Source organism: Melitaea cinxia, chromosome 21, assembly GCF_905220565.1.
Source record: "Melitaea cinxia chromosome 21, ilMelCinx1.1, whole genome shotgun sequence".
Lineage (NCBI taxonomy): Eukaryota > Metazoa > Arthropoda > Insecta > Lepidoptera > Nymphalidae > Melitaea > Melitaea cinxia.
This window is the reverse complement of record NC_059414.1, coordinates 4,387,377-4,405,484: the sequence shown is the minus strand read 5'-3', so window position 1 is coordinate 4,405,484 and position 18,108 is coordinate 4,387,377. Positions and strand designations below refer to the sequence as shown.

Below are 18,108 nucleotides of genomic sequence, written 5' to 3'. Positions count from 1 at the left end.
AAATAAGATATACATTTGTTTGTTATAAATTAGATTGTGCTAAATAACAAGCAAGTATTGATTTAAGACATAATATTCCATCTAGTGAGATAAAAATTAGCATTACATTAACAGTAATAAACCATCAATATTGAATACTCTTATATATGATATATGGACTTTGACATTTTAAGCAAAACTAATAAGCATCTATTACTAGAATTTTCTCAAGGAGATGAATGTAAAAATTATAATTATTGGAAGAATTTGAGCAAATGAAGACTCATTAATTGATTCCATTAGACATATCTTAAATTCTAGTTTAAAATATAAAATTCAAAATGTTGTATAAAACCTGTTACTTCCTGTAACTTCCCATTTTGTTCCCATCACATTACGTTCTTTCATTCAACTTTCCTATTTATATCAAATCTTAGAATAAAACTTATAAATTACCTTAGAAATAAAATGAGTATGTTTTCGACTAGATATTTACCAATAGGAATAAAAATCAATACAATCTATAAAAGCTTTGATAAATGTCACTATAAAGTTTCATATTTTAGGATGGCAGTGTTAATTGTAGCTGGATGAAAACATTGAAATAGTTTTCCTATACTTTTGTCATAATATAAAATGTTATTTCAGAACATTCAGAGCTAATAAATAATATGGCGTATCTGAAGTAATTAGTATACATACTTCTTTTTACAATATGATATTGACTACCGACTTTTAATAGGAATGTATGAAAGGTTTTACTGTTTTACATCCATTAAAACTACAACTTCATACGGGCTGCATTCAGACATACCTAGAGTATTACAGAGCCAACCATAGAAACCTTTCTCAAAATCGCATACATCCTTCCACCAGTTGGCACCACTGAATGTAAGTTGCGCTATCCCCGCATATAGCCCGAGACCTAGAGTAAAGATTGCTATCAAAAATGGATATGACAGTATCACTATAGGAGCTAATAAGACCTTTTTGATACAACTTAAATCTTCTGTTACATGAGTAAAAATGTTGTACCAAGCCATGGTGCCCATGTAGAATGAGTACATTGCTGATATGAATGCTACAAATGGAATACACAACAGGCTAAATAAGAATATATGTGGCCCATTGTACAGAGAACATTTTGACACATCCATTTTGTTGTACTCCTCAGCAACAATTGTTGCCTCGATAATTTCTAGCTCCTCTCTTGATATGTTTAGCTTTACATCAACATTCTGTCCCTTCTTTTTACCCCTTTTAATTGTACCTGTCATAGTTAAGTAACAATCTTTAGTTTCAGACAATGAGTATTCAGGGGATATAGACCCTTCGGACTCAACCCTTAGAGCTGTGATCTCTGTATCTGTATTATCAGTTTCAACAATGCCTGGCACAATATTGACTCGCTTTCTTCTTTTAGCGCTGTTCTTGAGACTGTCCGTTAGCAGACCCATTTCAAAGCTGTTCTCTGATTGAGTTTGAGATAAGCTATTAGGTGTTGCACATGAGCTTTCATTGTTATCAGAATTCAAAATTCTGCAGCTTCTTTGTATGTCATTGTCATTTATTTCTCTTAAGTCACCGTGGCTAGAGCAGGCATCTGAAGAATTCTCATAAATTGGTGATAAGTCGATAATTTCACGGCTACTGTTTATAGTCGAAAGTGGCTGGTATCCATTCTTCTGTGTCTGAGGCTTGTGCTGATCTGGTAGGGAGTTATTTTCGTTTATTTCCTCGTCATTAACGTCATTGATTATTGGTAGATTTATTTTCATGTTAGATTTTAGACCTTCCATTGTCGAATGAATGATGCCGTTCACTACATGCTCCGAAACCGGCGACAAACCATTTTTGTATTTTGAAGGCAATTCGTTTTCTCCAGCACCCTAAAATACCGTAATAATAATATTAAGACAAAATAGTTTGATTAGGAAATAAAGTTTAGTTACTAATTGTGTCCATTATTTTGAAATGTATGAGAAAAACATTTATTTGTTTTACAAAACTTCAGAATCAATCGATTTAAAAGCCAACATTGAATGTACAATTGTTCAGGTATTTAGTGAACTAAACGAACCTGTACTGTTATTATATGATCGACGTGACCGGCGACCGCATTTGGCTTCTTTCCATTTCGCTTCTTTGGCAGGATGAATACAGGTTGCTCGACTTTAGCCATTATTACTTCGATTTTGATTTTTGAGTATAGGATTATATAGTTCAAAATTTAACAATGTAAATCCAGCTTTTGAGTATGTTTCTATTTAAAATTGGTACATAAATCATCATTCAATATATTCCGATGTACATTTATAGAAAAGTTAATACAACGCTAATCCACCATTTCCAATTTTCCTTGTTTTTACAAACAATCAAGCTTTTCACACAAATAACTCGGATAGCTATACTAAAGTAATTTAATTATAAACTTTTAATCAATTGTTTATATTTTATAAAATAAATAAGTTAATAGGTTTTCAATTTCTAAATTCATTTAATATATGTAATTAAAGAAAGCTAATATAATATAGCCAATAAAAGCTTGCAAGTTCCAACGTTACAAAACGTTCCGTACAACGTACAAACGTTCCAAACGTTACAGAAGTCTATTTTTATTCTAGTACGTCTAGTTTGTTTGACATGAATAACTCGATTAGCTTTTTGACAGTTTATTATAGGTTAGGAGTTACGCGAAAAGATATTAAAATTACAAATCTTTTTTCTATTAATTGTATACTGAACAGTATATTTTAACAACAAAGTATAAACCGTTATATTAATAATGCTAAAGGTGTGTTAAATTTTTAACAGTAGTTTTAAAATATAATTTTGTTAGTATATAAACAAAAAGATAACCTCTTTTCAGGGTCTTGTGAGTTTGGTTACCGGAGGAGCTTCAGGACTTGGGAAAGCGACTGTGGAACGATTGGTACAAAATGGTGGGAGGGTCGTTATATTAGATATTCAAGGTACAAGAGCGCACCAAGTTGCAAAAGACCTAGGGGACCAAGTTTCAGTTTCTGTTGGTTGTGTATGTAAAAAAAACCTATTTTTTTAAATTGAAGTTTAATTTAAAAAAAGTAATTTACAGAAAAGTAATGTATAGTTTTTAATCTGCATTTAAAAGTGAATAAGAACATTACAGTTTGATTAATTGTTTTTTATTTATATATAGATAACATCTGAAGAAGATGTTAAGAAAGCCCTAGACTTAGCAAAGTCTAAGTTTGGTAGATTAGATACATTAGTCAACTGTGCCGGTCATGCTCAAACAAGTCAAGTATATAACTTCTTTAAAGACAGGGAAACTGAAATGGAGCATTTTGTTAAATGTGTAAATGTAAGTATAAATAATTGTACTTTTTATTAGTTATTATTGCACTAATTGAAAATACATAAAAATGTAAAGAAAAATATTTCATAAAACTAAAAATTCAGACAGACTTTTAAGTAGATTTCAAAAGCACTTGGTACTAGGCTATATAAGAAGATGTAAATTTATAAAAAAAAAAAAATATAAATTTCGGCCTTAATAGTTTAGTATTACTTGATACATACTTTTTACATGGCAACATATAATTTAAATTAAAAAAAAACTTAATTTTCATTATTATTATCGCTCTCTATAAGTAGGAAATTTTACAGGTAAATACAATAGGTACATTCAATACTATAAGATTAGCGGCAGGTCTAATAGGCAAGAATGAACCAACAGAAGATGGACAAAGAGGAGTTATCATAAACACAGCCTCAACAATAGCTTACGAAGGTGACATAGGTCAAGCAGGCTACGCTGCATCCACTGCGGCAGTTATTGGTATGACGTTGCCAATAGCGAGAGATCTAGCTCCTAGGGGTATTCGAGTTGTGACCATAGCACCAGGTTGGTAAAATAAGTATTGTAACTTTATGATTTACAACCTGTATTAACCAAAAAGGTTAAGACATGCTTAAGTTTGGGTCTGTCATTCAAATTACAATTTACAAGTAAAAAGATTAAAATTGAAATAAAGAGATTAAGTTAGGTAATATGTAATGTGATTTTCTTTATGAAATTGTTAACAAAAATCTGGCATACATGCATGAAAATCGAAATAACCATCAAGAAAATTAATATTTGGACACAAAACATGAAAGTGTGACATTAAAAATATAATTGTTTGCTCAAAAGCGAAAAAAAAAACGACTTCAATTACATTGACAAGTAATAAAACACAGGTGGACGAAAAAATAGTCAAGTAAATATGCGTTATCAAATATTATAATCATTTGACAAGCACCAGCTCTCTAGGAGATTGGACAAATTTTCAGAAAGCGTTTTAAATTAATCTTTATGGGTACTTATTTCCATAAAAAATAAAATTTTATTTATTTATAGCCTTTTAGTACTCAAAATCATGTTTTAATATTGTTTGTTTAAAAATCCCGCCAAAACGCCACGTTATGTCATCTGAGAGCGCGTGATTTGGGGTAATAACAATGGGCGCGTTCCACCTAAGGGTCACAAAGTCATCGATCACGACACTAAAATTGCCGTTCCATTAACATAAAATATGACGCTGGCTTTGTGGGCGAATTTTATAAGTGGTACGCATATTTGAGCGCTCTTCAGTATCAGGTGCTAGCTGTATGCTCGGAATATGGCGGCATGGTGAAAACATGGTGCAGGCGTCGCGGACGCTTAGTGGAACGCGGCAAATACTTGATCCTACAAATGACGTCACGTACTGTAGTTGGTGTTTCAGTACAGATTAAAAATATTGTTAATGACAACATTTTATTTCTTCATTTTAAAAATATTTAAATGAATTATATTAAATTATTATTCGATAAATAATTGTAAAACAGTATATTTACTTTATCTAAGTACATTGTAGATTTTAATCTGATTACTATCCGATCTCCTATTATCGAAATCGGTGAATCCAGTAAAAGGTGGATGATATAATACAACATAGATCGACAAAAAAAATAGTTAAGTAAATGCGCATTATTAGTGATAACTCAAAAAGTATTTAAAAGATCTCAATCAAATTTAAATGGGACCACATGAAACACACCACCTTTCGATTAAAAAAGAAATCATCGAAATTGGTCCATCCATTCTGAGGTAACGTATATATATGTATATATATATATATATATATATATATATAATACGGTTGTATCGATAACCTCCTTCTTTTTTTGAAGTCTGTTAATAATTTACTACAATGGGCTAATTTTTTTACATATATTTTTTCGGAAATAATTATACGCACACAATGAACAAAGTCTCTTCAATATCAAAACTATTTTTAGACTGTAAAAATTACCTATACAATAGATATAATAGCTAATATAACATTGCCTATACTTATTTTTAGATAGTTACTATAACTGTTATTAATATTATTTTTTTACAGGTTTTTTCGACACTCCATTGATAAGATATTTACCAGAGAAAATGATAGAATTTTTAAAACGGATGACTCCCTTCCCATCAAGATTAGGCAAGCCAGAGGAATACGCTCATCTCGTTACTAGTATAATAGAAAATCCTATGTTAAATGGTGAAGTTATAAGATTAGACGGTGCCCAACGGTGGTTCCCGTTATAAATATAAGTTATATAGTGTAGGTTTTTAATTTTAGTATCTTTGTTCTATTAAATGTGTTTAAAAAAAATGTGGCCATTTGTTCACCCTATGCCCCAGAGAATTATTGGGACATTATACGAATTTATATTCTACGATTTCAAATTCGCACATATAGTGCAATCTCGGTATGATAAATTTGAAGAGAATTAGATAATATTTGTTATTCCGATCAATTTGAGTCATGCGAGTGCAAATTGCATTCAACGCACGGACGCTTAGACTCGCACGGTACGACGTTCAGAGAAGTGTACGGATGTGCGCGTCTAAAACGCGTTATATAAATTTTATCTGAAGTCTTATGTTATGAAGTTTTATTGAGCTAAAATTTGCTATTTGTTTTTTAAAAATTTAAAATTCTACTAATCGATTAGGTTGTAACTCGTACGAGGATTTAAAAGAAAAAAGGGCAAGTTACTTATTTCAAATATTTATTAGCAAATTATAGCTTCTAATTGTCTGTGGCGTCCACGTTTTTATATAAAGTTGTCGAGATTTGTGCTGCCTTTACCATATTTTTTGATGGCGTAAAATTGACGATCTTGTTACAAACATTCCAACTTCTGTTATCTTAGCTCTTATGTGCAGTTTTTTGTAAGCAGCTCGGAATTGAACCACGTTGCGTTTATTATTAAATCCACCTCTTGCCCTAATAGCTGAGAAGAATAATTCTAGATGGTCTTGGCTAATTTTGTATAAAGGCACATATTTTAACATTTTCGCGTCCTCAACTAAACATCCGTAAATAGCCAATGGACGTTTCATGTCGATAATGAGACCAATGAAACAAGTGTTTATTCTTGATTTTATGATTAGCTCTGTAGTAGGTAATGTTAATATAAAATAAGTAGTTGCAATGAAACTAAGATGAAGGGGTGTGACACTATGGTTCATGGTCCCTACACGGCATACTGGTCGAGAGTCACCCAAACCAGCCGCGTCTATCAGGGAGTTGGAATGTGTGATGGAGCATGAATGTGTAAGCCCAAGACTCTTCTGGATTAGGTTAAAAGTTGGACTGACTCTGTTGTTTATCCTTGGGGTCTATGCACCGAAAGAGCTGCGCGGGGGTGGGTCATTAAAAGCCCAACAAGAGAGGGGAATTTTGGTATAGCATGAGAGAGGTCTTGAATAAATGTGGAAAAAATGAACCGATCGTGATGTTGGGGGACTTTAATGGGTGGGTTGGAGTAAAGCGTGATGGGTATAAAGGAGTTCTGGGTACGTTTGGGGACGAGAGACTGAATGACAATGGGAGAAGCCTTCTTGAAGTATGCTTGGAATGGAATCTTTGCGTGGCCAACACAATGTTTGACCACAAAAAGATCCATTTGTATACAAGAGATGAGGGTGAGTCTAGAAGTATGATTGATTTTGTAATTGTGGATGAAAGACTGAGGAAGAAAGTGCTAGACACTCGGGCATACCGCGGTGTAGGCCTCGACATAGACCACTTCCTGGTCATAGCCCTAATGCGTGGCCTCTTTAAACGGTGGCGACACCGAAGGGTCGAGCCTACGAGTGTTTTGGACAGAGTGAAAGTGGAAAAATAAGGGGGTAGGGGTGAAAGTGACAATAGTAGTGGTGACCAGTGCTTACTCAGCAAATATACGAGAAATGAGGTAGGGCGGTATGGTCCCTTCTAATGCCGTCAACATCTACCCGCAAAGTTCAGTCTCGTGAACATGATTTGGCAACATTCGTAGATAATGACAAAATATCAAGCTCCGCAAAAATAAAAATATAAAACATGGTAAATTAACCGTTTTAAATAATTTTGTATCAAATTATAACATATTTTGATATCTAATTCGTATAATTAAGCAATAAAAATAAAATAAATGTCGTAAGAGGCGACTAAGGGGTAAGACAGTTCCACTACTACCTTGGGACTGTTAAAGTCAACCGATGGCGGAATATCCATTCAACTGCTGACTTTCAAATACAAAGGCCGAAGACGGGCAGTAGCGTCTTCGTTGCGACAAAGCCAGCCCTGCGGTCACCAACCCACCAGCTCAGCATGGTGACTATGGGCCAAACACGTAAAATAGGCGCCAAAAATTTCGGCCCTCAGTTCCCGATAGCCCCACTATTCCCGGCTACGGCAGCGGTCGCGGTAACTGTGGGGCAAAGGGTGCTAGGAATCACTAGGTTACTGGAGGCTACCAACAAATACTACACCTGGCGACGTTTAATTGACGCACTCTACGACTGGACCATCAGCTCACCGAACTTGAAGTACAAATAAGTCACATTAAGTGGAGCATACTGGATTATCTGAAGTCAGAAGAGAGGGCGAGGACACGATGATCCTGGACTACAGACATTTGTTCTACTTCCATTAAGGTGATGGGCTTTCCCGAGGTGGCGCGTGGGAGCAACATTGTGGAAATCAACAGTATATCGTTCCGGGTAGCGTACCTTGTAATTAAACTCACTGATAAGTACTCCTTGAAACTTATACAGGTAATGAGCCAATCTCGGCACACCTAAAAAATAATCAAAATTGGGACAACCTGTAAAACGTTATAAGGTTACACATTTAATTCATTTTGTGTAAACACATTAAAAAAATACACTCGAATTAAGAACCAGTCCTTTTTTGAAGTGGGTTAAAAATAAAAAGTATTATTGTATAAAAAGAAGATATAGTCTAATAAAGACGAAACATTACATCTTTATTTATTTTTAACTTTAGAGATATTCTCAAGTACATTCGAGGACAAATTCGTACACAAATAACATAGCAGACGACACCCCGCTGTGCATGCGCGTTGTATGCCACAAAACGTCATCTTGACGGCGGATAAAGCAGTAAATATAATAAACAGCGAGAGACATATCGATTGAAATGAATATGTAACCATTTATATTTTATATTATTATAGCACAAACGTTTTTTTCGTGATCGGTGAATGAGTGGACATTATGAAATAAAGCGATATGACTTTTGTAACAATCGTTTTCAAAAATAATTGTTGTTATTTACGTACCTACCTAATATTTCGTTGTTCCAAGAATTTAATTTAATTTGTTAGACGCCCTTATATACACGGTTACTTACTTAACTAGTTCAAGTGAGAAACACGATAAAAATAATCATAAAACTTTTTATTTCATAAGTATCCTATAGTATAGTAGGACTATAAATTAAAAAAAAGTTGTTATGCAAAGTTATACGTTTGAGTGAAATTACGCACTAAATTGTTTATTTTGTATCTAACACTAAACGAACCCATGTATCATGTATTTGCCATGAGAGTAATAATAATTTATTTAACAGAGAGTAAAAATAATTTCCATTGTTTTAGATAATTTTAAAATTCTACGTGTCATTACGGAATACGTAACACAGCATCTAAGAGCCGTTTTTACGATTAGTGAGTTACGTGATGTGACGGTTTATGAACTGCAAGCACTTCAACATCTTAAAGTTCATCATTCGTTTGATACAGTCTTAATTTTATCTTAGGGGGAATCAAAATTCATTTTATGAAGAAACTAGATTCTTATTTATTACCTATTATTGGTTTTTGTTTCAAACTCGAATAATTTCAGTTTTATTGTATACCAGCTGGCCTGGCGAACTACGGTTTATATCGAAATAAAATATAGCCTATCTTTCAAGTTGGATCAAAGTACCGACGGTGTGCAAGTATGATTAAAATCGGTTAAGAGCCATTTCACAAAAATCGGTAACAATCCGCGAAATTGTAATATTTTGACGTCGTTAATCTCAGTGTTGGATGCAATAATGTAATTTATATTCTTGAAATATAATAGAGCACCCTTTGTTGTAGTCCATAGTCAGATCAGAATTTCGATTTATATTATGTGTATAAAATTATTAACCTTTTCATCAGCCTCCTCCCTGGGTAAACGGTCGCAATGTATACTTTGAAGTCCTACTTTTCAATAACCTCTACGTTGAAACCATTTTAAAAAAATATCATAATATGTGGAATATAATTTTGTTGTCCACTATCATAGATTTTTATTCCATTTGTATCTCTATTAAACGATAAAAAAAATTTAAAGTTACGAATATTTTCCAAGTAAGTACAATTTTAAAAGCGATATTTCTCTTAGAAAACTAAGAAATTTTAACGAACTATCTTCATCAAAGTAAACTTACATCATTAAGGAATACAAAAAAAAAAAATAATTAAAAGATGTAATTATTTTTAATACATTTTATATTAAATAATAAAAAGATAGTATATATTGCCACGCATCAAGCCCGGTAAATCAGTCGAGCGCTAGCGCTCTTAGAGGTAAGGTCCATGCCAAATTCTGCGCAGACGTCTCTTTCGCTCATACGCGCCAAGCGCCTGTTGTTATAGCGGATAAAACGCATTTGATACTTTCATAATAAAATATAAATAAAATAAACATATTACGAAAATGACTGTAAAATAATATAATGATAATTTCTGTAAACAAATGTATAATTTAATTTTCTTTTCTCACACTATCAATACAAATAGACATTTCAATCTGTTTGTCTTGTTATTTGTTAATTAATATGTTTGTCGGTGTCGATGTCATAAAATGCTATTTTATTCATATCGTAAATATTAGATTCATTCGTAAACTGAAAAAACTAAATCAATTTAAAAAAATTGTTTCATAAAATTGATTTTTTTTTTATTTTATTTTAAATTTATTGACTGTTGTTATATAACATACTTGAAATTTTTAACAAATTAATTATGTAAAAAACATTTTATACCATAGTTATAATTTTTATTATACATCAGAAAATGATCACGATGGTCTTTTGGTTGTCACACTATACGTACTAGCACAAAGATCACGCGGCTCGTACGACTCGCGCGATGCGACCAAATTTACCTAAACTTGCAGAGCGTAAAATTGTGAAATGGCTCTTAAGTAGTTTAGGAGTCCATCGCGGACAATCATCGTGAGGCGTAATTTATACAACCTATATTGAGAAAAAGACCACACGTAACTAGTTAAAAGGACATCACAGGAAGGATCATTTACAGGCTTTTACAAATTAAGTAGTAGTGAATATTTTTTTCGATCATAGCTATATATATATTTTTATATATTTTATTTATTTTATTCTTTATTGTACGCCACATAGAGTAATTTCATACAGAATTGTAAAGAAAAAATATATATAATATATATATATATATATATATATATATATATTTATATAAAATATATAATATTTATTATATTTAAAAAGCTACTGAGTAGTTTCGTGTATTCTATTAACGTTGATTGTAATAATTAGGCTAATTGTTAGTTTCTTTTACCTAAACTTTCAACGTAGACATTTAATGAACGACCTGATGAAATGATGCGGTTAGCTGACGACTTAGAAATGATACAAATATACGAGTACGTGTGAACTGAAAGAGTTCCTAGGGCCTTGTTAAAAACTTCCTCGAACGCCCACGTCAACTGAGCCACACAAGTACGTAATAAATACATATCAATCAACGCGCCCATATTATAATTTTCTTTTGAAATATGAAAATCAAGCACCATTCAAGATCAAAATAACAGGGATGCGCCTTGTTAATGAACCATGAGAAATGTAATAAATATGAAAAACATAAGTATGTAAAATGAATACCTACTCGGAAGCTTCTATTTTTATCATTATATTAGATGGGCACAATAAGTTATTTAACTTTTTTAAAACCATAAACCTAAACGTATTAAAAAACCGTCATAAAGGCAGTATTGAGCAATATAGCGTCTTTCTATTACGACGGGCGTCAAATGTCGATAAGCACACCAATAAAGGGAAAATAACTGCAATTAATTAATTATCTATTAATTTACTGGACTTGGCGCCAGTATAAAAAGAGATATTTTAGAGGTTGGATAACAATACATTTTTTACTTTGATTAATTGCAATTAGTTTTAATTTGCTGTGTGGCAGTAAAATATGTAGCCACCCCCTCTCTTCCCGTGGGTGTCGTACGAGGTTATTAAGGGACAACACAGTTCCACTACCTATTTGGAACTTAAAAAGCTGACCGATGGCTGCATAACCATCCAACTGCTGGCTTCGAAATACACAGGCCGAAGACGGGCAGCAGCGTCTTCGGTGCGACAAAGGCAGGCCTGCAGTAGTAGACTGCGATGGGCTGAAGTGATGAGTGGGTGATGAGTTTTATATTACTAGTAATTGCCTATGTATACAAGTAGATGGTGTAAGTATATTTTGTTTGATAAAATATTGTACTACGAAAATATAGTTAAAAAATATGAAATGTTAACATGCTTGTCGGTTAACAAATCTTAATACATGTATATAAAAATAACGCGTCACGTTGTTTGTCCGCGATGGACTCCTAAACTACTTAATCAATTTTAATCAAATTTGCACACCGTGTGAGGTTTGATCTAACTTGAAAGATAGGCTATATTTTATTTTTATATAAATAATTATTAAAATTACAAAAAATGGCACTACGAAGTTCGCCAGGTCAGCTAGTAAATTATATAATTCATATAGTTTCTAGGCATTCTCTTGTAAGTATAATATATGTATTGGTCTAGAAAACACAATCGTTTATAGTAAAGAGTAACAATAAAGAGAAACTATATAGTGAAATTTGATCAGCTATTATGATATTTATATCTATGTATATTTAAGTTATTGTTGCATGCATACTTTCCAGTAATAAACTACCGTTCAATTTATTATATCTCAAATGAATTCAAAAGAAATTTTATCTCTAAAATCAAACGACATCGGAACCGAAAAGCTAAGAAATATGTTTTTAAAGCACCCCGTTGCGTTGCTTACGTTATTCTTATTTGAATTTTATGCTTTACATAATAAAGTTTCATTTTATCCAGAGCATATTCCATTTCAAATAATTTAAAAAGTAGTTTTATAGTAATCAATCATAAATGTCATTTGTTACGTACACGAAACGTAGAGTTATGTCGCAATATTCTTTATTAGTTTGTGATACCGATATTTAATAAGTTATACTTATCTAGATAAAACGTATAGTATATTCAATTTCATTTACATATATGTATATGTTTTCATTCGTCTGTTTGAGGAGTATGGATATGGATTATGTATGCATGTAAAGTTATTTTTTGTTCTATAATGTTGATTTTTTTTTGCGAATTTTATTCGAAGTTGGATTTGTTTTAATTGTGTTTTTGTATATTTGAACTAATTATTTCTAATTTAAAAGAATAAATATTTGATCAAAATTTTCTGACAGCTATTTAATTACCGTTCAGTAATTTAATGTAAATCAGACATCATATCATAAGAAGATATCATATCATCTATACAAATAAATAAAATTGGAGTGTCTGTTTGTAATATTAAAATAACCGCTTTTTACTAAATGTATATGGATGTATACACGGTACATATACCACAATAGCATTTTTTTACAATTTTTGTCTGTCTGTCTGTCTGTTTGTTCCGGCTAATCTCTGAAACGGCTGGACCGATTTTGACGGGACTTTTACTGGCAGATAGCTGATGTAATAGGGAGTAACTAAGGCTACTTTTATTTTACAAATTTATTTATTTTGTAACTCTGCGAACTGAACTATAATTTGTTTAAACTACATGCGGACGAAGTCGCGCGCAAAGCTAGTCTAATCATATATCATGTCGTCCATGTCATCCTATCATATCAATAAGAATATTAGTATTTAAAATATTGCCAAGACAATACTATATAATTCGCACTATAAAAAGTTATCAGATACAACAAGATTACTACACAAACTCTACTACCTTAATAGTCTAGCTAGGTCGGTTATCTTTCGTCATAATATGAGCGTAAGACGAAAAATGTATTCACTGTTATACAATAGTTCTTGTAGGAAGAGCAATAATGAATCGTTTTGTCGGGGGAACTTCCATACCCACAAATTTATAACATTAGAAATGCAGATAAATATTATTAAACTATAAATTGCTTTTAATAATTACATTTCTTTTCATATAAACCATTTTTCTGGCGATAAAAATATTTAAGTATTCTGGATGTCCCAAATCGACTATCAATTTTCTGGTCCATAAATATACGAATTTTATGACTTTCTCGCTAAATGGTTTCTCAACGACTATATTGCAACGGCTGTGGATTTAAATTCCATTTGCCACCGTTTTATTTTTATGTTTTTAAAACGAAATTGATTAAGATAAAATTTTATTTCAATGTATCCAAAACTGAGACTTTGGTAACTACAGGACGATAGCGTTAATATCTCATGCGAGCAAGATCCTCCTCCATGTGATTAACCGACGCCTGAACTACTTTTTGAGCCGTCAAATACCCGAAGAACAAGCAGGATTTGTGAGAGGCAGAGGAACACGGGAGCAGATACTCAACGTTCGGCAAATCATTGAGAATAGTAGAGAATTAAATAGCTCTGTGGTCCTATGCTTCATTGACTACACTTAAGCCTTTGATTGCGTCCAATGGGCCGATCTGTGGAGTGTGCTACTTGAGATGGGAATTCCGGAACACCTCGTTGCCCTTATTCACAATCTGTACACTGAAAACCGTTCTTTCGTCAGGATTAGTACGGAATGCTCCAGTATGTTCCAAACAAAGAAAGGTGTAAGGCAGGGTTGTATTTTGTTCACCGCACTTTTTAACATATACGGAGAGTACATTATTAGAAAGACGATTGAAAATTGGAGGAAAGGTTTTCCTATAGGTGGAAAAAGACCAATCAATATAATTATATCAAATCTCAGGTATGCTGACGACACCATTCTTCTCGCAACATCCGTAGAATATATGAGAGAGCTTTTCCATAGGCTGGAGTTAGAAAGTCTAAATATGGGGCTTGCAGTAAATCGAACGAAAACCAAGGTTATGATAGTGGATCGAACCGGAATCCTATCAAAAGATACTCTCAACATTCCAGGCATTGACACCGTCGATCGCTACATTTCCCTAGGTGCCCAAATCTGCAATAACGGCAGTTGTGTCCCCGAAATAAGAAGGCGTATTGGGATGGCAAAGGATGCTATGGCGCGTCTGAACAACATTTGGAAGAAAAGGGGAATCGGTGTCAGAACCAAGACCAGGCTGGTACGAGCCCTTGTATTCCCTATCTTCCTGTATGGAGTTGAGACATGGACAATCCTGGCCCGAGAAAGGCAAAGGATTGATGCATTCGAAATGTGGTGCTGGAGGCGAATGCTGAGAATACCTTGAACTGCGAAACGCACTAATGCCTCGATCCTGGCCCAGCTCCATATCAAAACCAGGTTGTCCACCATATGCCGACGGCGTATTTTGTCGTACTTCGGCCACACGTTGCGCAGAGCCGATAAAAATCTGGAGAGACTGATTGTGGTTGGGAACACGGACGGCAAAAGATCGCGCGGTCGTTCACCAACGAGATGGGCAGACCAGGTCGAAAACTCATCTGCCAGTAAGTTATACACGGTCGTAAGAGACGCCATGGACAGAGATCGGTGGAGGCAAATCATCCGCTCCAGATGCAACCCTGATACTGACCACGATCCTCAGAAATGAGGGACCGACAAGAGGGAGAGTATCCAAAACGTGTGCCTGATATAAATAGACATCATAAAATTATAGTTTTATCCAAATCTATTTACAAAAAGACAAAAGTCACACAGTTCAGTCGCAACTATTAATATTTAAGATCATAATTGAACATATTTACAATATCAAATATATTGTTTCGAGTTTAATAAGAGCGATGCAAGAGGTGATAGTGGAAAACTGTAGAATTGACAAGAGTAAAATATTGCGACGTGACCGAGCACGATCTACCTCGTAATTGGACGGTGGAAGGAAATAAAAATATAAAGACAAAGCAAAGGATTCTTTGAAGATACGATTTCGTATATGATAAATTATTGAGCAATGTTCGAGTAAATTTTTATTCTTATTTATGTACCTACTTATTCAGCTTACTAACTAAAACACACTAAATAACTTATACAATTTTAATCTAGTAATTTAAGTTGATAACATGTTTTAAAATTAAAATTATGCAAAATATTTAAACATTAAATCTGGCAATAATAAATATAGAAAGTATAATTTGAAGTAAGTTAAAATCTGTTTCAAGAATATTGATTGAATTGATTAATGATGAAATTTAATATTTTGTGTCAGTTTTTTTATGTCGTCAGTTATTTTTTTGAAGTTAAAGAATACAAACTAACCATTTGTGTTCTTAAAACTTATATGTGTTATTAGTAAGTATTCAAAGACATACAATTTATATTATAATTTTATTACGTTACTGGATGTTTGACAAAACGTCACTCGATTCAATCTCTACTTTTAAACATAATAATATTATATTGTTTATAAGTCGATTTTATTGTTGCAAAGAAGTCTTTATGTAATTTAAACAGTAGTAAAAAATTTAATCGCTATTTTCTCACGTCATAATCTTCGAGCTGTGTGTTGCATAAAATTACTAACATTTTTATTTCGTTACATTTTTAATGTAATACATACAGGTCTTGTTATATAAGACACTGTCAATGTTAATTCGATATAGAGAGTTCAATGGTTGTCGGACAGTGGAAATGTTTCGTTCATGTAACATAATATTATCAACTCGTTATAAAGACTCGCTACCGCACACCGCGTCATTTTAGTAATTCGCTATTAATTGTCTCGGAATAATTACACGATTTAAGAAAATTAGATCTGGTCATTTTAAAAACGTGCAATTTAGTACATGTAATTTTTTTTACCTTTACAAATTAACGTGATGTCTCGAAATTTTCAAATAAGACCGTCTTAATTCCGCGTAAGAATTCTAACATGACAATTAATACATTTTAATTAATATAAAACCGTTTAATTCATTAAACGTTAAAATATGATAAATGCTTTGTTTTAATTAATTCATATTTTAAATTGTCGCCATCAAATACACTGTTTCGAGTACATCTCATGGAATAAGGAACTAAAGGACACATTGCACGACAATAATAATTGTTATTGTGTATTTTTCAAAGAGCGCGGAATTTTTTTAAAATGTATTATTATTAAGTCCATAGCGAATATAAAATTTCTGTCCAAAAAAAACGACGTATTGAGAGTTGTTTTATGTTTTAGAAAGATACCTATAGCTAAAGCAAAAATACAGTGAACAAAAATTTCAGTTTTTATTTCAGTAAACGTAAAGTAGCCAAATTAAACGCCAAACATTTGACAAATATCGACGTAAGGCAGGATTTGAGTGTGCCAGTAGTCTAGGCTGGTAGTAACAATGCTAGAAATCTAGACCTTTCATAAATAACTTCTTAGTAGGTCATTGTATGGCGCCCTGCGAAGTTTGAATCAATACTCACGGGTATGAAAACTGAATTATTATTTTGAACTCGTAATAATTTTGATGCATTAATTTAATTCCTAATTTTTTTCTTTAAGCAATAATTATTTTATGCCAATTTACATAATTGGTTTTATATACCATAGTTCTTTTATTTTCTTTATTTCTAATTTTGCACACCTACCAAGGGTCGATTTTTTGTGTCTCAAGATTTTCTGGAGAGAGAGGAATGAGTGGGTCAGAATGCTTTAGTATTAAGGCGATCGGCATTTTAGTCGGCTGTTACCTGTAACACAAGCATTAAGTTGCTTACTATAGCAACAGACGACCGTGTGTGTATATGATATTTATTTATATTTATTTACTACATTTTTTTTCAGAACCGACACGGTCAGTCGCAGATGTAGGTTCGATCTCCGCTGGAATGGTTGATTTTTGATATGATATAAAAAAAAAATTAAGAAAGATAGCGCAATAAAGCATAATTAAGTAAATAAAACTTTATAAACACTAAAAGTTTATTACACTTATCCGATGTTAAATAAGTCCATAGTACTACTACTAAATAACGATGCAAATAAAAACTCCCTTCTTTAATATTCTAATACTTTTTGAAGTGTAACTTCTGTAGGCGCATGAGTATAAATTTTTATGGATGAAACGCAATAATAATAATATTAGCTTTAAGACGGTGTGCAACGTTTTTGTCGAACAACAGAGCCACCTAGCGTGTACTAGAGAAACTACAAAGGTTTTTAGATTAATATCGATAGTATTACATTGCAAACTAACTAGATGGTGCTGGAACGGAAATCTAAAGCTTTAGATTTGTATAAATATAAACGAGACTAAAAAAATAGTTTACCAAAGAAGTTACACTTCTGACATGTGTACTTTGTACGCACGCACTTTTTAAATTAAATAACAATGTATGTGCCAAATTCTTTAATTTAATTACCATCAAGACAGTGTGTCTCGCGGGTGCCCTGAACAGACCGGTCGGGTTATGCAACGACATTGCATAAGACAAAGACCGGATCGAAGAATGATTAAGAAGTTTTTTATGGAAACTTATTGTTTCTGGTAATCCTGTAGGAATATATCATTCTTAAAATGTTCCTTTTTTAATGAAGTTATATTATTATGACAGTTTTATAGATTTATTATATTTATATTT

At 32.6% G+C, this 18,108-nt stretch overlaps 2 protein-coding genes and 1 long non-coding RNA gene across 3 annotated transcripts; 1 reads left to right on the top strand and 2 right to left on the bottom strand.

Annotated features, from left to right (window-relative positions):
- Window positions 1–737: 737 nt before the first annotated feature.
- Window positions 738–2,363, bottom strand: LOC123664241. The gene is made up of 2 exons (XM_045598834.1): window positions 2,060–2,363; window positions 738–1,868 (listed from the first exon to the last, which is right to left on the bottom strand). Exons 1-2 carry the CDS (start codon window positions 2,159–2,161, stop codon window positions 738–740), a joined length of 1,233 nt encoding a protein of 410 aa, XP_045454790.1. The 5' UTR covers window positions 2,162–2,363.
- On the top strand, window positions 2,123–5,600 carry LOC123664193 (3-hydroxyacyl-CoA dehydrogenase type-2-like). Its single transcript, XM_045598790.1, has 6 exons — window positions 2,123–2,142; window positions 2,651–2,773; window positions 2,849–3,013; window positions 3,158–3,322; window positions 3,628–3,865; window positions 5,388–5,600. Exons 2-6 carry the CDS (start codon window positions 2,765–2,767, stop codon window positions 5,579–5,581), a joined length of 771 nt encoding a protein of 256 aa, XP_045454746.1. The 5' UTR covers window positions 2,123–2,142; window positions 2,651–2,764; the 3' UTR covers window positions 5,582–5,600.
- A 431-nt stretch (window positions 5,601–6,031) lies between these two features.
- Window positions 6,032–7,904, bottom strand: LOC123663986. Its single transcript, XR_006744729.1, has 2 exons — window positions 7,799–7,904; window positions 6,032–6,273 (listed from the first exon to the last, which is right to left on the bottom strand). It is a non-coding gene; the product is annotated as an uncharacterized LOC123663986 (long non-coding RNA).
- Window positions 7,905–18,108: the final 10,204 nt, after the last annotated feature.

Bases quoted from the DNA above. Each gene is read 5' to 3' on its own strand.
- LOC123664241 (XM_045598834.1), bottom strand. From the start codon at position 2,161: ATGGCTAAAGTCGAGCAACCTGTATTCATCCTGCCAAAGAAGCGAAAT. The intron at 1,869-2,059 runs GTTCGTTTAGTT...ACGGTATTTTAG, and splicing joins ATCATATAATAACAGTACAG to GGTGCTGGAGAAAACGAATT.
- LOC123664193 (XM_045598790.1), top strand. The intron at 3,014-3,157 runs GTATGTAAAAAA...ATTTATATATAG, and splicing joins TTTCAGTTTCTGTTGGTTGT to ATAACATCTGAAGAAGATGT. The intron at 3,866-5,387 runs GTTGGTAAAATA...ATTTTTTTACAG, and splicing joins AGTTGTGACCATAGCACCAG to GTTTTTTCGACACTCCATTG.